At 39.6% G+C, this 21,296-nt stretch overlaps 3 protein-coding genes across 3 annotated transcripts in view; 1 reads left to right on the top strand and 2 right to left on the bottom strand.

Moving 5' to 3' along the window:
• Positions 1 to 230: 230 nt before the first annotated feature.
• On the bottom strand, positions 231 to 2,018 carry cth1 (cysteine three histidine 1). The gene is made up of 2 exons (XM_067451991.1): positions 1,815 to 2,018; positions 231 to 1,508 (listed from the first exon to the last, which is right to left on the bottom strand). Exons 1-2 carry the CDS (start codon positions 1,821 to 1,823, stop codon positions 582 to 584), a joined length of 936 nt encoding a protein of 311 aa, XP_067308092.1. The 5' UTR covers positions 1,824 to 2,018; the 3' UTR covers positions 231 to 581.
• Positions 2,019 to 3,679: 1,661 nt separating this feature from the next.
• On the top strand, positions 3,680 to 6,304 carry LOC137068729 (uncharacterized). The gene is made up of 5 exons (XM_067437371.1): positions 3,680 to 3,871; positions 4,853 to 4,907; positions 5,235 to 5,597; positions 5,693 to 6,031; positions 6,165 to 6,304. The coding sequence occupies exons 1-5, from the start codon at positions 3,680 to 3,682 to the stop codon at positions 6,302 to 6,304; spliced, it is 1,089 nt and encodes a 362-aa protein (XP_067293472.1).
• Positions 6,305 to 8,834: 2,530 nt separating this feature from the next.
• mta2 (metastasis associated 1 family, member 2) overlaps positions 8,835 to 21,296 on the bottom strand; it is a 34,927-nt gene continuing 22,465 nt past the window's right edge. Inside the window, exons 4-18 of the mRNA XM_067445269.1 lie at positions 17,701 to 17,818; positions 17,495 to 17,558; positions 15,833 to 15,950; positions 15,506 to 15,608; positions 15,327 to 15,426; positions 14,329 to 14,517; positions 14,153 to 14,227; positions 13,986 to 14,044; positions 12,625 to 12,725; positions 12,388 to 12,527; positions 11,978 to 12,206; positions 11,781 to 11,870; positions 10,995 to 11,113; positions 10,757 to 10,899; positions 8,835 to 10,684 (exon numbers count right to left, since the gene is read on the bottom strand). Of these exons, the coding sequence (XP_067301370.1) occupies positions 10,531 to 10,684; positions 10,757 to 10,899; positions 10,995 to 11,113; positions 11,781 to 11,870; positions 11,978 to 12,206; positions 12,388 to 12,527; positions 12,625 to 12,725; positions 13,986 to 14,044; positions 14,153 to 14,227; positions 14,329 to 14,517; positions 15,327 to 15,426; positions 15,506 to 15,608; positions 15,833 to 15,950; positions 17,495 to 17,558; positions 17,701 to 17,818 (1,802 nt within the window). The 3' untranslated portion in view covers positions 8,835 to 10,530. The remainder of the gene's footprint in view (positions 10,685 to 10,756; positions 10,900 to 10,994; positions 11,114 to 11,780; positions 11,871 to 11,977; positions 12,207 to 12,387; positions 12,528 to 12,624; positions 12,726 to 13,985; positions 14,045 to 14,152; positions 14,228 to 14,328; positions 14,518 to 15,326; positions 15,427 to 15,505; positions 15,609 to 15,832; positions 15,951 to 17,494; positions 17,559 to 17,700; positions 17,819 to 21,296) is intronic.

Here is a 21,296-nt window from a genome sequence, read left to right as displayed (position 1 = left end):
ATAAAGCATAGCCACCTTTATGGGTGGGAGGTTCAAGGAATCAAATGAAAACCCTCAATAAGGGACACTTTCCTTGTAAAGCAACAAAAAACTAATTTATTTGGGTCTTCTAGAATCCTTACTTAAACTTTCATGGCACTAGACATACAAAGAAGTGCAGTTTCAACAATGCAGCAGTCAAAAGGTTTGTGATAAAGTAGCAGTTCTTAAAATAAAAATTGTACATCAAATTATTTTAAGAGGTTTTATTGAGATCCAAGGATGCAGACAGTTCTAGATAACTTAGATCATTTAGTTTAAAAATCATTTAGTTAGAAACATTCATAGTCAAAGCAGTCAGATACACACACACACCAGTAAAATAAAGTACAAGCTTAGTTCAATCTGTCAAAAATAAGTGGCCTCTGAAGTACAAGTCAGACTTGAATTAAAAAAATAAAAAGCAAACACTTGAGGAGCAGTCTCAAGGTTGTTAAAAACACTGTACACATTTACTAATAAAAATTTAAATATGAATTTGGCACAGTACAAAAAGCACAGTTAAAGCATATAGCAGGTAGCTTCTGGGATGAGCCCAGGTTTTAGACTAGAGCGTCTTGAGGGCCACCATTGGCAGCTTTCTCCAACTGCTGGAGCCTAAGGGCCAGAGGTAGCAGCAGGTCATTGAGATGCTGGCTGCTGAAGGCGAAAGCATTGTTGGCCACCGCGTCGACTGATGGTGGCGTGACCGGACCAGAGCCATCGGGGAACACCGGCGAGGCCAAAGCCGATTGAGGTGGAGATGGTGACGAACACGTGTCCGAGATGGGAGAAAGAGAACCCCCATTGGGCATCTGATGAGGCCAGGATGTGAGGTTCAAGTTGAGACCTTTGACTGCATTGGGAAGCCCATGCTGGAACCGGCAACGGGTGCCATAGAGACAGAAACCAAAAGCGCTAAAGGTGCGACAGAGGGCACCGCGAGGCTTCCACTCTTGGGATTGTGATGGAGATGACCAGGTTCTCTCTTCCTCTGCACCATCTGATTCAGAGCCACCCTCAACATGCAGGAAGTGACATCTGGTGCCAAAAGGGCAAACACCAAACGCACGATAGGTACGGCATGGTACATTCCTGCGCCGGGGACGAATGGGCCTCTGCTCTTTAAGGTTGTGCACAAACAGACAACGCGTGCCATAGACGCAGTAGCCAGCGGTGTGGTAGGTACGGCACAGCTCGGTTTTGTACTTGGGATGGCGGGAGGGAACATGGAGATCGTGGAGGCCGTGGGCAAACTGGCAGCGCTCGGCATACTTGCAGGTACCCGTCTCAGCATAGCGGCTGCACAGTTCGGTCTTGTAGCGGGTGGAGCAGAGCCAGGGCGTTGTTGTGGGTGACGATGGAGACTCAACCAGGGGAAGCAAGGCCTCAGCAAGGGACAGGCTCCCGCTTCCTAAATGCTCAGCCTCAGGAAAGAAAGCCTGATTCTGGCCTTCAGTAGGGAACAGAAACAGGTCATCTTGACTGGTCTAGAAGGAAAAGAAAGTTGCTTTTTAGGACTTTAGATTTTGCCATTGACATTTAGTTATGTGCCCTCTCAAAAACAAGACACTGGGACAGTACCCTTTGAGGTAACTTTGTGATATGCATGCTTTAGATACAAAGGTGTACTAACAGGTACAAAAAAGGTGTACCTTTTGGTACAAAAGCTTTTGTTCCTTTTGTTTTGTTAAGCAGTTTATGTTGAAGACATTTTATTAATACAATCAACATAGGTGGCAGCAAAACAAAAAAAACAGAAGTATGAATCTTAAAGCAAAAATAAATAAACGTACCTCAAACATGGCTGTGCGCTTTTGGACTGCTTTTAAAAAAAAAACTCTGGCAGGTCAACAAAACGGAGGTTGTTGCGTTCAAAAATCACTCAAAAACACTTGAATGAACTCTGGACAAGCACTGGACTCCGTTGACTTATCCCAGGTGGAAGCCGCGGATTAAACCCTGCGCCTAAACAAGTCCCACGTATCGACAACTGTTCGCCACTCGGTTTTAAACCCGACGAGATTTCGTTCCCGCATTGCATTTACAACGCGAATCAGCTGTGAAGCGTGAACGTTCGGAACAGCCAATCAGGTTGGACTCAGGTGGCCGTCAATCTAATTTGAGAGCGATGACGCGTTTGTCTGCTGCGGGTGTTTTGAATTTGATCAAATTTGGGATATCGCCGCTGCCCTGTGGGCGCTACTGGAATAAACATTTGATAAGTAGCTTGTTAGCCGACTTCAAAGGGCAAAATCTGAATATACACACATGCCCATCCTGTATCAATTACCGCTCCACACCTCGAGCCGTTAATTGAGCGTTTGTCTATGAAGGATAGAGCCTTTGTATTCATGCTTATTGTGAAGGCTTAAAATGAGAATATACATCCACTCCGCACAAAATCGACCATTCCAGTCTTAAATATCCCACTGAACTGATTTCAAAAGGAAACAATAAAATATAACAATAATAGGATATATTTGAAAATAAACAACATATTTCAAAAGAGTTAATTTGCTATAGACACTAGACCCAGAAAAAAAAGCTTTTTTGAATTTAGTATTGTTTTCATGTAATGTTATTTAGAGCAAAATAAGAAAATTGTGGAAAATTAGATGTTTTCTACATATGCTAAAAATAAAAAGACATGAAATTACATGTTATAGGCCTATGGGAATTTTTATTTTCATTTACCAATAAATGGTTTCTTTTTCTTTCTTTTTTATAGATAGATAGATAGATAGATAGATAGATAGATAGATAGATAGATAGATAGATAGATAGATAGATAGATAGATAGATAGATAGATAGATAGATAGATAGATAGATAGATAGATAGATAGATAGATAGATAGATAGATAGATAGATAGATATTTAAAGGTATTATTCATATGCTGTCCTCTGCAGTGTATATCAGTTGTTTAAAAATAAAAATACATGAAATGACACTTATCAGCAAAAACAATGTGATTTGTTTTTTCATCTACCAATCAATTTTTGTAAAAAATAAAATAAAATAAAAAAATAAAAAAAAAAGTTAAAAAAAAAAGTGTATAAAGAAGATTCTCAACTAGTTATGAAAGGTATAATGGAATGAACTAATACCATTTCATTTTATGTGTTATCTGTACAATGGCCATACATTGGAAGTCTCATTCAATGCAATGTATTTATACATTATATCTAATTTGCATATTAATGTGTTCTTGGGGTAACGTCATAAAGTAATTTTAATTGGTAAGTAATAATTGGCAAAATTTTCATAATGATATCTAATATTTCATAGGAATATTTTATATTAACACGCTTTGTTCCTTGACTGTTACATTTAAATTTTTTATACAGTCGTATGATACAGTTCATCGTGTGATACAGGCCTCATGTTTAATTCACACAGCATGTTTCCACAGTTTTGTCACATGCAGGGAGGGAGGTATCCACCACAGCGCATCAGCTGATCACGGGGGTTCCTCAGGGTTCAGTTCTTGGACCCCTCCACTTCTCCATTCACACTACATCACTGTGACCCATCATACGCTCATGGCTTCTCCTACCGTTGCTATGCTGATGACACACAGCTCTACCATTCATTTCAACCAGATGATCCGACATTAGCTCCCCAAATCTCAAGCTGTCTGGCGGACATCTCAACATGGATGAAAGAACATCACCTGCAGATCAACCTGGCAAAGACTGAGCTGCTCATCTTCCCTGCCAATCCAACTCTACAGCACAACTATGCCATTTCATCTTTGATTACCCCATCAAGGTTGGTCAGAAATCTGGAAGTAGCCTTTGATGACCAGCTGACCTTTATAGACCATTTCAAAGCCAGCTCGTTCATGCAAGTTTGTGCTACACAACATAGATCAGGTCTTTCTTAAATGAGCATAAGTGCAGTCATAATATACACGTTCTTGTTGTTTATTGAAGATGGGATCCCATTTATTGTGCTTGATCAATCTATGGTAAGACTTTCTCTTTTGCTTCATTTAAAATTAGGTGTGTTTAATGCCAACATTTACAGATAATATGTGAAAGAGCATAACGTCTGCACATCAGTTTTGGTTTTTCCAATTAAAAATGTTTTATCGTTTTGTATGCTCATAATCAAAATATATAAATCAAGGTGTCATTATAACTGTGGTTCTGTTTCAGGAGGATGACACCAGTACTACTACAGTCAATTATACAACATACCACAAACGCCTTTAACCTCCACACGGCTCAAAGAATAAAACCGGCAGGACAAGTGAGACACAAGTTTGACTTTCCCCTCATCTATTGAACATTTTTAGGAAATTTTAGTCAGTCAATTTCTGACAAATTTTTTTTTCAAAAGCCAAAATACAGCACATCAAATGTTTACTATGATATTCATGTTTTAAGCTTACACTGCAAAAAAATTAAATATTAATTTGAACATTGAACATTTTCTAGTGACTGATCACATCTACATTTTTCATTTGGCCAAATTGAATTTCTGTGAATTGATGCAATTTAATTAAAAAAACAAAAATTATTAATTATTAAAACAAAATCAATCCACTGCATTAGGCCATTTTTCTGTTACATACAGCTGTGAAGAGACTCATTTCCTGTTTTTGTTCTTTTGATACTAACAAAATGATCCGACATTAACCCTGTAAGTACATACAGATGCCAAACATTGCATGACTTTAGTTATAATATGCATTCGGCAGTTTATCAAATGCCATGCAGAACTTTATTGTCTGTCTACAGAGCATAAATAGGGTTTTTTTTTTTGTTGTTGTCGTTGTTGTAATGGACGGGTAGTCAGGTTTGAACATGTTGTGGTTTTGCTGCAGGTTGCAAGAGGTGTGAGAACAGAAAGACGTGTGAAAGCAGAAACAGAGGACAGGGGTCAGTCTCATTGGAAACGACACAGTGACATATGCAGATCAGCACTCAGATCTGACCCATCTGACAAATATAACATATAACTCACAACACCAATCTTATCTCCTGTACCTTCAAATGAATCAGAATTCAGTTTTTTTCTCAGCATTTATGAGATTTAGTTACAGTGAAGGAAATTTGGATAATTTTGGAAGACCAGTGATCATGAGATATTATTTAATAATTTTGTTCTTCTCAACAGGTAAATATACTGTTTTAAACCATCTTAGTCCTACTTCTTCCTTAAATCTTTCCTATTCAACAGAACTCTGTCTTTGCTTATTGTTGCAGTCTGCTCCTCTGATGTGTCCTATAATGTGGATATTGCTCAGGAAGATGTTAAAGTAGTTCGAGCTGGAGAGGATGTGAATCTTACTTGCACCACTTCAGAGTTTCTGGACTCAACATCATCAGCATGGTTTAAACAGACGGATGACGGAAAATCTTTACAAATCGTGTTTTCATATCGTAGTCAACAACCCAGTTGGAATAAGGACTTTGAGAAAATGAATCGTTTTAATCTTAGCAAAGGAGATAATCATTTTAATCTGACCATTTTAAAGTCAAAGCCTTCAGACTCAGCCACATATTACTGTGTAGTCGGATCATATGCGAAAATTGGAATGGGAGTGGGCACTAGAATAATTGTCAGAGGTATGTTTTCTTGCTTGTCAGTTTTTGTTTTGTGGGGATTGTGTTGGATGACTTGTGTTTTCTATGAAGTGTCCCTTTTATGTCCCTTTGTCAAGATGCAGCCGTAGCACACACAACTCTTCATCAGTCTCTGATAGACGCGCTTCATCCAGGGGATTCTGTGGATTTGCAGTGCAGCATCTTCAGTAAGAGTTGTGCTGGAGAACACAGCGTCTACTGGTTCAGACAAAGCTTGGGAGACTCTCAAGGAGTCCTTTACACCAAAGGAGAGAGAAACGGTCGGTGTAAGAACAGCAGTGAGTCTCAAACGCAGAGCTGCGTCTACAATCTCCTCAAGAGCAACATCAGTCACTCTGATGCTGGGATTTACTACTGCGCTGTGGCCGCGTGTGGACAGATACTGTTTGGAAATGGAACTGAAATAAATATTAACGGTAAGGTTTTTGTTGAGATATTTGATTTTGCCACTCAGGAAGATAATTTAAATCATATATTAGTGAAAATAATAGCAATGCAGACTATAACATAAGTAATATGAATTATGTCTTGAATGGTTGGTCATTTCAGAGAGCGATGCGAATACAACCCTGCTGGTTCTTGGGATTTCAAACATCATATTTTTGACTTTAGCTGTTTTTCTGACCATAAAACTATGCCAGAATCTGAATAAAGGTAAGGTTTCTATTTTTTTTTTTAGCACAAATTGATAACACATATACAGTATTTATATAAACATGTTTATGAAAATGCAACAATTCCCACTACAGAAATATTATATTTGATTACCTTTTTGATTAATTTTTTTCTTATTCACCCACAATCCACAAACCTCAAGAGAGTCAAGTAAGTTTATATTTGTATGTTTAAGATTCAAATATTAATTAGAAGCATACAGTCTTATCATGAACAGATGATTATGGTAGTGGGTCTCCTTAAGACACTTGACTTTATGTGACATGATCTTTGACGTTTGTTTCTTTTTCTGCTTTATTGTAGGGTGAAGACATTCTGAGTTATGCCGCTCACAATTCTTTCATTGGAAATGAACTCAAAGTGAAGATTTCTCCAGAACATTCTCTCGTGTCATACAGCATCTATAGTGAAAGAGTGCCTATAATCGCAAAACAGAAGTAACAGTTTCCCGTAAAGCCTAAATTCTGCATAGGCTACGTTTATGAGATAAAACTTGCTTTTCTGTACACATCGTATGTCATGCAACAATTAATGTCGCATCGCAAGTGTTTTCATGTATTCTGTAATGTCAATGTTCTTTCATACAGATAAACGTCTTTAATGCTGCTGCCAAAAATGTAACAATATATATTAGTTGCTTCACATTTCTGTTGTGCAGGTAAATAACTAAAACCAAATATGCGTTGTCCATTGTTTAACAATGCAACACAGTTATACAAACACACTTTCATTTAGCAAGCTTTTTTATAAAAAATGATATTTCTACTAATACATTTAACAAAAACATATTTGGTGAATTTTTTACTGACTTTATGCTAGAGTAGGTTACTTCAATATTTTTAATATTAAAAAAAATCCACCCCCACCAACAAAAACCCCCACTACAGTAGAAAACTGAGATGAAGCTTTATTCTCTGGAATAAATCATACTAAATTATTATTTTTGAAAATGTAAGAATGCTGAACATTTTTGTGTGTGTGTGTGTGTGTGTGTGTGTACACACATAACAAAAAACTCACCTTTAGTAGCCTAAATATGGAGGCCTGCAGAGATATTGAAGCACATGTAAGGCAGGTTATCAATACACGAAAGTTTTTATAGCGGGTAATTCTCATGACCAGCAAAGCCGTGTGCTGTCATAACAGGTGCCTATATAAATAAACAACTGATTTCTTTTCAATCAGTCTCGTTCAGTGTTCTGTTAGGTCATGTGACTGATGAATTGGGATCCTGCAGAAAGCCTAATTTGTCAGTCACATAACATAACGTCTACGCTAAATCTTTCAGGGAACGGGGGTTACTTTAGTAATGTTTTAAAAACAACATTTAAAAAGAAAGTTAAAAAAAAACTGTTTTTTTTGTTAGTTTTCTATTTTTTTACATATAGTATAGATATAGCCTGACAAGCCAGACCCACATCAAGATGTTTGGTCTGGAAACTCACCATAGACAGGGCTCAATCCGAGGGGCGGGATAAACAGTTGTCTTTCAAACTCCCTCTGCACGCGATAGGATAGCGCTACACCAACCAGAGCAACAAAGGTGAAACTTGACAACGAAAGTGAGCTTGTTGATAGATTAAACATTCGCTATTCGGTCGGCAAAACTCAGAACACATCTTTCCTTCTTAAGAATGACTTCAGTGCCGTTCTTGTTCTTTTCTCAGCGAAAAGCTTAACTCCAAGTCTTCCAGAGTCGCGGTCAAAGCTGATTCGAAAGACCGCCGCCGTTCGCCAGTTTCTGTGTTTACTAGAAGCAAGCAAGCGCAACTCGGCCGTCATTATGTTAAGCCCCGCCCACCGACTCTATACACAATGTGATTGGCCCGACCAGAGTTTGGTTTTTACAGCTGAAGGTGCAGATCCACTTGTCCGTGCACCACTTATGTTCCACTTTATTCCTATGGGTGACGTCAAGCGACTTTAACGCGCCCGCAAAGCGTTCCAGGAAGGCAGCGGTGCATTTGAAAAAATGCTGCGCATCAAAAAAGCTGACCGATTCCCATCTTTATGCAAAGGAATCCCAAAGGAATGTACGCGATGTGACTATCCAATAGAAGTAGAGCACATGGAGACTGGGGGAAGGCTCTTGCGGGTCGTTTGTTCTTCATTCCCCGCTGGCTCAAAAGCACGCCCATAGAAACGCCCATCAACGCACAAATGAGGAGAAGCCTCACAACATCACGCTTCAGTCGTGTTGCAAAAGTGGATCTCCACGGTCAGAAGGGTATTGAGAGTTGCTAGACGACACTCGCGGCAGATTAGATTTGCTGCCGCTAGGGTGCGTCTAGATTGCTAGGCTAGTGCACATCGGTTGCTCATCTTTTAAGGCATCCTGAGTAAACCAGCTAATTTTAAAAATCATGTACAAAAGACAAGTTTGTTGCACATAACCCGTTTATACATGCGTGCCTGCGTAGAATTGAGTTCTCATTTTAGTTTGCGGAAAAAATAATTATAGCGTCTACTACCATAATAAGGTCCTGAAAGTGCAAATAAATCAATGATACCCATGTAATTGCTCTAAAGAAAGATGAAAACCTGTTTAGGACCACAAACAAAAAAAATTCTTTATTTTCTTATCACAAGATACATTAAAGGATACAGACACTGGATTATTAAAAAAAGTTTGAGTTGTGAGTTGAAAGAAAACTGAAATCCTTCTCACCCTTGAATCAAACCCTAAAATCAACCAGTCTTCCCTCCCCCAACTCTTTCCCATAATGGAGATCAATGTTAACAGGTTTCTTTCTTTTTTTTTTCCAAGCTTTGCCAAAATATCGTAGGGTCACAAACCCCCTTCATAAAAAACTGGTGACACTTAAAAGGGGACAGGTTAACATTTATTTGTGTCTTTAGTGTGCAGTGCACGCTCCATTTGTTTAAGAAACATTACAAAAACCCCTAATGGGGGGAACAATTTACAATGAAATTTTGTGTTGACGAACCTCAGCAAGCCAGGAAATCTGTCAAAATGCCCAACCGTTCAGCTCAAAAAAAAAAGGAAAGGAAAAAAGCTTAATCATAAGGCGGAAATATGTATCAATATCACCCTATAGTTCAGCAATGACTAGGAAAACTCGAAACGGCTTTTCTATCTCTCACTGGATCCAGTTTACAAAAAAAAGAGAAAAAAATCATAAGGGGGAAGTATGCATCAATATCAGCCTATATTTGAGTCATTACTAGAAAAACTCAAAAACATCTTTGCCCTCTCATTATCTACAATTGCTATAATTAGCTTCCCAGTAGCCCACAAGACCATTAAACAAATGCGAGTGCGTCAACATGTTTGGAAAAAAAGCAGAGGTGGAAAACAAACTTTTATGGCTTTGTTCATGTAGTTTATGGAAAAGCTCAATTATTGAGGTACAAAACAGGCCAAACTGATTGCAGCATCCAACCTCCTAAAAGAGACCACCTCAAACCTAGATTTGCCTTACATTCATGAACACCTTCAACACTTTACTAAAACCAGAAGCCATCAAAAATGACAAGCTCTTCAGCTAGAATCCTAACAAGACCTTCAAATAATCACTGACTGGGTTGCTACACTGCAGGATTTTTGGATCCATGATCACAAAAAACAATATTGTCTGAGAAATCAGGTTGCTATCAATAAACTGCAGATCTGTTGTATAGCGAGCAATACTTTTGACGTAATGCCTTTCATGATACCATCTTTCTACAATTCAGCTAGGCCTGAAAGGCTGAAATAAAAGGAGCAATCATTTATTTGTCCATATAACACGAAAAAGGGTGATATTTGTTTTCAACATAAGCGACCTAAGAAATTAAGAAAATGATGGTAAAAAGACCACATACTCCCCCACACATTTAAATCCCACTTTCCATACACACACGAATCAAACTCTAGAAAAATCCTGTTAATATTTATACAAATAACGACAGAACTGGAGAAAAATAAAGTGTGCTTTTACACCATCTTAGAATGAACATGATTTGCTTTACATGACACAGTTAAAAGAATTTGCTATTTAAAAAAGCAACGGGACAGCAGGGCATCCAACCCCTAAACCTTTAACACTGGGAGTAAAACGCGATGAATTCTGGTGTATGCTGGTGTAAGAGTATGCGGCACGTCATTTTCCCGAGCGTGTGAACGTGGTTGTGAATTTGGGATCCGGGGGGACAACAGAAGACGAGGAATAAGGAAGAACAGCTGATGATGGTGGGTTTAACATGCTGTGGCAATGGATGTGGTCTACTGGAACGTCGCTCAGTCCTCCAACACAATTGGCTCGCTGGTGCTGGAGGGCAAGATGGGTACGGGAAGCGGCCGGGGTGGCACGGGAAGTTTGACTCTGACCGGAAGGTGTGGCTTTCTGGCCGCCCGCCTCATTTCTGCCTGAGTGAGGTGCTTCCTCAGGGCTCTGTGAATCACACACTTCGAATTAGTCTCGGGAAAAAGCAGAACATGGCATTAAGATGTTTTTGAAACATACCTGGTGTCTTTCGTAGCCACAAACACCACAGGGTTTGGAGCATCTCCTTGACTGACCTTCTGCCTCTTAATGACTGACTGGTTGGCTGCTCTCATTCCCGATGCGAACGGCCTTCCATTGGTGGAGAAAGAATGACCTCCAGCCTGTAGCCAATGAGAAGGCTTAGATCTCTGTATGCTATTTTTTATCTGTGGGTAGGTGAATGTACAGTATATATATATATATATAGGATACTCACGTTGTCGAAGGGCCTCTTGCCCAGTAGGGCAGATACGCTCCGGGGCTGGTTGACCTGGTTACGGTTGATTGGTGTTGGAGCACCTCGAGGAGCTTTGAGTTTCAAAGGAGCTTGAATAGCTAAAGAAAAAAAAAAGAAAAGAGCACAATAAGCCCAAATATTCAAACATGAAAAGTCAAATGATCTGTTTTCAAATAGTATTTTTTGAGGAAAAACTGCATTATTTAATTCACTTTTATGTCTCATTGTCTCACTATTAAAGGGATAGTTCACCCCAAAAACTTTTGTTCATCTTCAGAACACAAATTAAAACATTTTTAATAAGAACTGAGTGATTTCCAACTACCACTTTTACACTTCAAAAAGTTCATAAAGAGATCATAAAACTAATCGACATGAATTGAGCGGTTTAGTCCTTATTTTCTGAAGAGACGCAATAAGTTTATATGATGAACAGATTGAATTTAAGCTTGTATTCACATGTAAACATTCATCAGCGGACATAAACAGAAGCTAAACCGAACCTGCTTGACACGCGAGAATAAACCTCTTCAGAAAATTTGGACTAAACTGCTCAATTCATATGGATTAGTTTTCTCTTTACAAAAGTTTTGAAGCGTCAAAGTTTCAGTTGCAGCGCTGTCAATGGAGGGGTGGAAAGCTCAGATTTCATTAAAAAGATCTTCATTTTCTAAAGATGAACTAAAAGTTGATATGTGTGTAATTTAATTTGTTAAAATAATTTTATGTTGCTATTTTGGTTGTGATTTAATGCTAAAGCCATACCCAATTCTTTAACTATATTGATGAGGGACGGTCGAGGAATAGGGCGATTCTTCATAGCACTCTTTGCTGCTTTAGGAAGTCTTATCATACCTAAAAGAGAAAAAGAGGCAGTCAAAAAGAGCCTGGAGATAAAACCAATAAACCACATTTTTTACAAAATTCCCCCAATAAAAAAACACCGAGAAATATTTGCTCACACTCTGCTTTGACAGCATTGGCGTTAATGGAAGCGTAGGGGCGACGGGCTGCTCGGCGGGACTGCAGGATGTCCTGGCACACCCGACGGGCGATCCGAGTGAGTTTGGTGGTCTGCAGGATGAAGGTCTGCCGATTTTTAGCTAGAAGTTTAGCTCTTCCCGCACTGCTGGTAAACGGAGACATGCCCTGTACCTCCTGGCGGGTCATGTGACCACGTGGAGCCGCATCCTATTGGAAAGACACATCATGTCTCTTTAAAATGATTGGCGTGAAATAAACTAGCCAGCAAGATGATTAATAAAACTAACAAGATATTCTCACTGTAAATTTGTGTATGCATTAAACCCATTACATTTTAAAATACAGTAAACTGTCAATAGATACATGAAACAAGACAGGATTCACATACTGAGCCAGTTCTTGTGGCGCCCTCTAGTTGAGTGGGGGTCTTAAGACCGCCATACTTCTTCCAGTAAATCCAACAGGATGCACAGAGTCTGCACTGCATGTTGGGAGGGCCCCATGCGTACCACTGCTGAGACTGGGCAGCTGGAGGAGTACCAAGTCAAATAGATGAATACACTCATTTTAATGTGCAGGAATATTTCAGCTTATATCTAAATAGGAGTACAGAGAGTTCACTCACTATGGCAGCTTTCACAACTGAGTCCTTTCTGGTAGCCCGTGGCACCATTTATGCCAGGTTTATTTCCAGGTGCCATGATCTGATTGGGGTTCGGTTTGGTGCTAATGGAGAAAACAACATTAAGATGAATAAAAAGCAGACATAAGGCGTTTCTCAATGTCAAGGATGCTTCCTTGGAAGGACGGATCCTTCAAAGTCACTTCCTTCAGAGGCTAGGCGAGGCTCCTCTTTAGCATTCGGAGAACACGTAAATGGAACAGGCTAGCAGGTGCATGTCATTGCGTCATTACGTCAGTGAAAAGGTCCGTTGGCCATCAATAACGTTATGTTATGTGTAACGTTATTTGTATTTTTTTAATATCAATACAGTAGTAATTTGTACCGGTATTTAAACGTTAAACTTTACATATATTTACTACGGTTATAACAAATGTTTGGTAACGTAAATAAAAGCATTGTGGCATGCAGCGAGAGGGTCCGTGAGAGCGGGCCGGTGGAGTGATAATGAGCGGCGACTGATCGCCGCCACACCGGTCTCGGCTCACGGCACTGACGGGAGTATAAATGGAGCATGGAAGACGAGAGAGGACTAAGCCTGGACTTTATGTTATGGTTTGTTTATGTTTTATTATGTGTGTGCGGGCAGTCACCCGTGAGGGGGCTATTATAAAGTTGTTGAACGTTTGCCGGTTCCCGCCTACTTCCTTCCCATCTACAAACCCCGATACAAGCATATTTGCCCCGTTCACGCTCCGAGTCCGACTCCGGGAACGTCTGATAGCAAAGCTGCGCGCATAGGATTGTGGGTGATTTGAGAACGCGAAGTGCGCGAAGGCTACTCATATGCATCCTTTTCTGTATATGACATATTTTTCGAACGAAGGACTCAGTCCTTGGTTGAATTCCGAGGATCCTCGACATTGGAACAGTCCTTCGTCGGATGTCGATGACGTAGCATCCTTAGAATTCTGGCTTCCGAGGATCCTTCCTTGACATTGAGAAACGACTACAGACATACTACAGGAAATAGTCTGACAGGTAGATGGGTTCATACAATAAAAAAAACTAAACTTAAGACTGGAGTAATGATGCTAAAAATACAGCTTTGCCCTCAAATGAATAAATTATATTTTAAAATATATTAAATTTGTATGTTATACAAATAAATGCAGCCTTTGTGAGCATTAGAGACTCTTCAAAACATTACAAAAATCTCTCTGAATTAAATGGAATTTGCCTTAATTAAAAAAAATCCTAACGATTTGTGCCATATATCTGGAAAGTGCCATTTGTATTCAGAAAAGGTTTAAAAAAAAAAGAAAGAAAAAAAAGCACAAAGTGCAGTGACACCAAATACTCACTAGGTGGGGATGTACACCTGCTTCAGCTTGCTGTCAGCCTCTGCTGCCTTTAGTCTTTTCTGGTGGGTAAAACAAGTCACTTGGTTCAGATACACATTCATATGCAAGAAGAAACATTCATATCAACATTTATTTTGGTTGTAAAAATAGCATGCCAAGTTTCTTACCTGCTGAATGTAACGGTCAGTAGTCTTCCACATGTAGTAGAATTGGACCACACTAGCTAATGACTTCCAGGGCAACTGCAGTTCCACAACAAACGTATATTTCAATTGTTTGAACTTTCCCAAATTGTGCGGTTTATTGTGAGAGCAAATGGTCAAATATGGTGTTTTAAACTCACAAAGTCTTGGCGAATGTCATTGAAGTCTTTGCCGTATTTCTCTAGAGCCTCCTCGAAGAGCATGGCTTCCGATGCGCTCCACTCCTCCATCTCGTCCCTGCACAGCACCGGGCCACCCTGCGGCACCAGCGTTGACATGGCCTTGGCAAGGTCGTAGCCGTTCTTCTGCAGAGTGTCCATGGCGTGAAACTGCAGACAGACAGGACAGTCTTGTGTATTAGTGTCACAAGTCAGTACTAGAAGTATTAATAACATAGTTTCCGTACCAGAGCAAAAACTGCTGAATTAAGTACTGGTTATCACTCATCTAGCAGTCTCTGATTTAACTGCATATTTAAAGGGTCATTCTTCCGGTTTGAAAAAAACAAAAAGTTGAAAAAAAATATTGAGATCGTTAATAGGTAATAAACAGGAAGCAAGAGAAGAGCCTCTCTTTATAATCACTAAGGCTTTCCATTTCTTAGGCTCAAGCTTAAATTCAGCACTTGACATAATAGGAGCTCACACCAGCTAGTTCTAGGAACCAACCACAGGGGTGGTTCCTCAAGAACTAAAAGTGCCCCTAGGGCCATTTCCCTGGTTGCATTTGCACCGCCAGCAAGAACTCTAAAGTGAAGTAAACCATGCTTGTTCTGACGGCGGACCTTTATTTTGACGATGCGGAGAACGGCAGAGCCTGAACACACAGCGTATTAGTCGCTGTTTAACAGTCCTGTCTATTTCATTATTAGATCAAACTTTTATTAAAAGAAAGTAGACAGTATATGAAAATATACTAGTATATAGCTTGGTCCCCTTAAAATTGTGTTGGATTTTCCCTTTACCGTAAAGGCAACTTTCTTTTAGTACCAACAGTTCGGGTACATTCTGATGAATCTACCCAACCCCTACACATCTGACAACCCAGATAGCGAACTCAAGGAAGCAGTGAATGAATGAGGATTGCACTTTTATGTGTAGTCGAGGAAGAGAGTGATTGCATGCATCCTCTCTCTCACCAGTGTGATGTCTCTAGATGCAGCCGCTGCGCTCATGTGCAGACTGGGTTGGCGTATTGAACTGCTGCAGTCTAGTGCACGTGCAAATGTACCAACAGCCCTAAAATCAACATAAAAACAAATTAAATCATGCTAGAGCAGATTAACATTTTAAAGAAGAAAAAAAAAGATATACTAACCGTGCCACTACCAGGAACTGGTCTATCTGCGGATCCTTCAGCTGGTTATTAGGATCCCAAACCTTTGTCTCGAGCTTCTCCTGCACTCGACTGTCTGAATCAACTGATGAGATGGAAAACATTGTATTTACTAATTCAATTAATCGGTTTTAAATTGAGCTTCAACATCCAAAAGACAACTTTTCTTAAAATGTGCGCTGAAAATATCAATACAAGGACTTGAAGTGGTAACACCATATTGTGATATGGATCATGTTCATATTTTCAACATCAAAAGGACCATGTTTTAAAAACACCAAGGCGCAGAGACATTAAAAACCTTCTGACCTTCAGCCAGTTTGTCAGGGATCTCGGCCTGGTATTTGGATCCCACTCTGATCTCCCCCTGGTCAGCCAGCAGGGTCTTCTGCACTGGGTCAAACACCAGCGAGTAGAAGAAACAGTCCTGCAGAACACACACACACACGCGCACACACATTAGACAACACAAACACTCGATGCACTTCTCATTTTAATCCAACAAAAGGGGTTCACTTTGATGAAAAAAGCAAAAGAATATATCTAATAAAGAAAAAGAAAAAAACACATTCAAATGTTTGTGATAAGTGAAAGATTTTAAATACTATCGTCATTGACACATTAAATTGATCAAAAGTGATTTTTATTTTATTTTACAAATGTTACAAAAAAAAAATTTATTCAACAATTTAAAAAAAAATCACTTTTCCACAAAAATATTACAGCAGTTTTTAACATTGATAATGTCATTTCTTGAGCTTTTTGTTCACAACCAAAAATGTTGTGAACATATATAAATAATTTTTGTAATAGTTATTTTACGAAAATAAAAGTCAATTAATAAATGTTGAAACTTGACAGACCCCTTTTCCCTAAACGACAAGCGAAGCTCGTTAACCCATCATTAACCGTTAACCAGCAAGACTAGTAAATTAGAATTACATTAAATTAGAATGGATACATGACCCATTAAAAATAACTCAATTTGTTTTCCTGGGGTTTTGTTTTACATGTGAAACGTGCAGATGACGTGTGATCTGCGCGGGTGCAGGGTGTGCGGAAGTATGGAAATACACATGCTGACAGGCAGGTAGGACATCGTATCATTCGGACCAAATGCAATGATTGGGTGAACATTTCTTTTTAGTCCAGAGACTTCCACAGAAGATTCATTTATAGGTTTTAATATTTAGACCACTTCTATTATTGATTTCTATTAGGATGTGGAGAGGTTTATGAAACAGATTAACAAAACGAAAAGAAAATTAAAACGGCGAAAAGCGGTATATGCAGTTTCATTTCAGTTTGACATGCTCGAAAAAAGAAAAGAAGCCTGTTCATTATTAAAATAAAATACACTCAACCAAACATATAAAAAGTTACACAGCTCACTTTAAACAGTCAGTTGTACATTCAGTGCCATTCGGCGTGACAATGTGATGCCAAGCACACTTCTGCACATGTGAAGGATGTTTATGTCGATATTAGAACTTAAGTGAAGTGCAAATTTGGATTCGTGCCTAATGAGAGATGGTTGTCTATTTGAACCCAATGGTCAGTTTTCAGTTTTGCTTTAAATTCATTTGTTTTGGTTTGACGTTTATAGCCTATAACTACTTTACATTTCATTCTGGTTCTGTTCTTAATACTGTACAATTTAAAGGATATGTTGTGGAGTGAGTGGAACTAAAATAGCTATAGTTACAGCGTATATTTATCAAAATTTTATATGAGTAGCTTATTTTAAAAATTACTTATTAAACCGTTTAACCAATAGCATTAAATCTGTCAAAATTCTTACTGCTGGTTAACCAGTTAATTATGAGCATCCTTACTTTTGACAGATTTAGTGAGAGTCACTCCAACAAGGTTGTCATGTTTTGGCCTGTCTCTCAACTATGGCGTGGTTGCTTTGTGACACTCCATGAAAACTACACAGCGAGTGCTCTTGTACTGCAGGTGGACACTTACCTCTCTCTCTAAGTAGCCAGTTAAAACATCAGTCTCATTCAAAAGTGTGACGTTGCATTTTCCTCTGCATAAAAAAACAATAATACACAGTATAAATAGGACTGTAACAATATAAATCAAATAGCTTGTATATGGATCCAGAGTCTGGGTTCTGATGGCATTATATCATTTAATCCGGAGATGTTTGTGTCTGTAAGTGTGTTTACCGTATGTGTGTGGCCGGGAGAGACTCAAACTGTCGAGACAGGAACAGTTCTCTGTGCTTGAGCTGGTGTTTCTGCTGTTCTGATGTTGAAGGCTGCTTGGACTCCTCTTCAAAGTCTCCTAAAATACAGACACACACACACACACACACACACACACACACACAAATATGAGTGGGATGCTAATGGCCTCAATTAACTCTGATGTGAACCAGCTTCCTTTCAGAACACACAGAGACCAGTTTGAAGTTTACACATCACTTTAGGTAATTAGTAATGGTTGCAATCAATTTCACACTCGCATTAAAGTAGCAAGTAACCTGAATATCCTTCATGAGATCTGTTGACTTCTAAGGAAAGCAAATCATTATAATGCAGGTGAACTTGAATGCATTTTAAAAACATGACTTTTGACAGAGATATTTCTTAAATAGATGCTCGTATAAGATGAGGAGACCTGGCAGGACTTTATCAGACGATCTGACCAGACTCCACCCCTGCACGGAGCCAAAGGAAACCCTGTCAATGAAGAGGGCGGGATATCAGACCACACCCCTTTTTCATTAACCCCTCCTGCCACCCCGGTGGCCCTGCCCCCTCCTTTCTCTCCCCTTGGCCAATGCGTCCCTGCCAGCTTTACTGGGAAACCCTGTGCAACAAACCTGAGGCGCCCATCCCCCCATTGAGCAACAACCCCCCCCATGCACAAGTACGCATTAAAAAAAAAAAAAAAAAAAAAAAATGCCACAAGCTCTCTTTCACACTCTCCCTCTCTCGCTCTCTCACACACGCATTCAAGACGCGTACAACAAATCCATCATACATGCACACCCTCAGAGCCAAATGCGCGCGCACATATACATGCATTTAATAACACTTCCACTCTTTGACAAAGCCACCAGACAGACAGTGTTAACCTAGTGTTAACCCTTTGAGCGCCATGGCCCGGTGGGTCCCATGAAGGCTCTTTTGTTCCAAGAGCACAGAGCGGATGGCAGCTGAGGATAGGCACAGAGGAGCCCATTCAGGGGGGCCGGGGGGGGGGGGGGGGGGGGGGGGGGGGGGGAACTGAAGGAGGAAGATGGCAGAAGGTAGAGAGAGAGGAGGAGGAGGAGTGATGTAAATGCAAGCCCTGATCTTGTGTAACAGGACAGTGTTGGTGCTGTGAGTGCCAGAATATAAAGAGGAGGATTCGTTCGGTATTAAACGGGCAGCCAAGCAGACACTGACCTCTCATGACCGCAAAGGATTTGAACACTAACCGCCCATGTCAATGCAATAACTTCCACAACCCAAAGCTGACCCTGCTCTGGAATGGATAGGTTAATGCACTGCACTCACATAATTATAACAGGCGTACGGTTCACGTACACATCATTTAAATAAAAATGAACCGCTGCCGCATGCATGCAGGTGAGATGAAGCACCAGACATGTGGGAAGCCCGTAGCGGTGATAAAAATAAATATACATTTAGGGATGTGCAAAAGTAGATATTAGCTGCGTCTCATTTCAAAGGCTGAATCCTCCAGAGGGCGTATTTCACGGCTGCATACGTCACTGAGGCGGCTTCATTTCAGTAAACTGACAACTACAGACCTTATCAGATGCTTTTCACAGAGTGCACTTGCATAGGACGTGATAGTGTTCAAAAACAACTAGACAGAGAGTAACAGAGGGCATCAGCTTCCATACATTTTCAGATGTGGAGTTTATTAAGGCATTCGCGATGCATTGGCCAACGACATTTACCTGTATGTGTGTATAGACTAACAATAACATGAAATGAATCCAAGAATGCAAGGCATTTTTAATAGAGCAAGTGACCGATACTCAGCGAATACAAGGATAAATATCCATATCCTTTTATTGCACAAAATCAACATAGCCCTCGGAAAAAACGGATGCACTAATTAGACATAATACCCCAAAATACTTAAACTAGGCAATATTAATTCCGACAGTAAATGTCTAAAAATGACTAGTACTTTAAAGTGATGCAATTTCTCAGTGAACCTAAACGCAAAGCTGAAAAAACATCTTGTCCATCCCTAATTTATAATGGAAGTGATCTAGTTGTTTTGCCTGAATAGATTGGTGTCCTTCTGCTTAATCCTTCTTGTTTCTGTTGAGTGATCAGTTAACCAGCTTGTCCATCCCTAATTATAATGGAAGTGATCTAGTTATCCTTCTGCTAAGTCCTTCTGTTTCGACTCGTTGGCCTGTACACCTGCAGAACTCCACAGAAACCTCCACAGATTTTGGAAGAACAGAAATGCATGCCATTTGTAAAAATTCTACATATGCATTGTCCCATTGTGTGTCCAATTAGTAAACAAGCTAATTCGATATATACTCTCAACCATCAATACAAGAGTGTGGTACACTATGCCCCACTAAGACATTTGACCATATTTAAAGTAGGCATGAAATGGAAATTGCAATAATCTTTCTTCCCTATTGTGACATATCTGGAAGAAGGAGAGCAAGAGCAAGAGCGAGCGAGACAGAGACAGAGACAGAGACAGAGAGAGAGAGAGAGAGAGAGAGAGAGAGAGAGAGAGAGAGAGAGAGAGAGAGAGAGAGAGAGAGAGAGAGAGAAGAAAGAGAGAGGAGAGAGAGAGAGAGAGTGCCATTATTGTCCCGCTTCATGCTGGTGCATTTCATCAGAGAAGAGATAACATTGTAAGAAAGGAGTGTTTTTTTTTTTTTTTAAGATTGTGAGGGCACAACAAAAAAGATGTTGCAGCAAATAAATAATGTATAATAAACATTGGACAAAAATAGGAATAGTCTATTTTGATTTCATAGTAACTTCAAATCCATTCAGCAATATTCCACAGACTTTCGTTCAAAACTCAAACTCATTTAATTCTGACTCATTATTGCTCATAAAATTATAAGTATGTCCAACAAAAAAAAGTGCTTCTCCCTTCAGACTGAAGACATCAAATGTTTAAAATGCATGGCTTTATAACATGTGAGTCATAATTGTACATTGAATTAATCCTCGTTGGTGCCTTAAAATCTTCTCCCAGTGTGCCCGTCAAAGCTGTATACCCTGGTTGGTTCAATGTAAATAGTACATCTACATAATGGGCCGATATGAGTGCATGGTCTGAAGCGCATGACGCAGGTGCACTTAGGATGTGTCTGAATCCACTTCTGCTCGTTTAACGATGAAAAAAACGGTCTGCGCACCAGGCGCATGGTCCAAAAGGGTTTTTCCTCTCCTCTTAATGAGCCAAAGCTCTTATTTGGCGTAACGTGCAATAAACCAATCAGAGTGTTATCTCCCATTCCCTTTAAAATAGAGACGTTCCAATAACCTTTTTCTCTTCCCGATACCGATTCCGATATCTGGGCTCAGGGTATCGGCCGATACGAAGTACTGATCTGATACCTGTGTGTGTATCTGTACACACAGCTGTATACTACTAGCCCTGTATGAACTGCTAAAATTATTTTATGGTGTGCTTTAGACTTATCACTCAATAAAACATGAACAAATACAGACAGTGAACTACTGTATTTATTACAGTATTTTATTATCTGACATGCATCTGACAGTAACAATTATTTATTTTTCTTAAGCAATAA

The sequence above is a fragment of the Pseudorasbora parva genome, chromosome 1, assembly GCF_024679245.1.
Source record: "Pseudorasbora parva isolate DD20220531a chromosome 1, ASM2467924v1, whole genome shotgun sequence".
Taxonomy (NCBI): domain Eukaryota; kingdom Metazoa; phylum Chordata; class Actinopteri; order Cypriniformes; family Gobionidae; genus Pseudorasbora; species Pseudorasbora parva.
The sequence above is the reverse complement of the archived record's forward strand: the minus strand, read 5'-3'. Positions and strand labels throughout refer to the sequence as shown.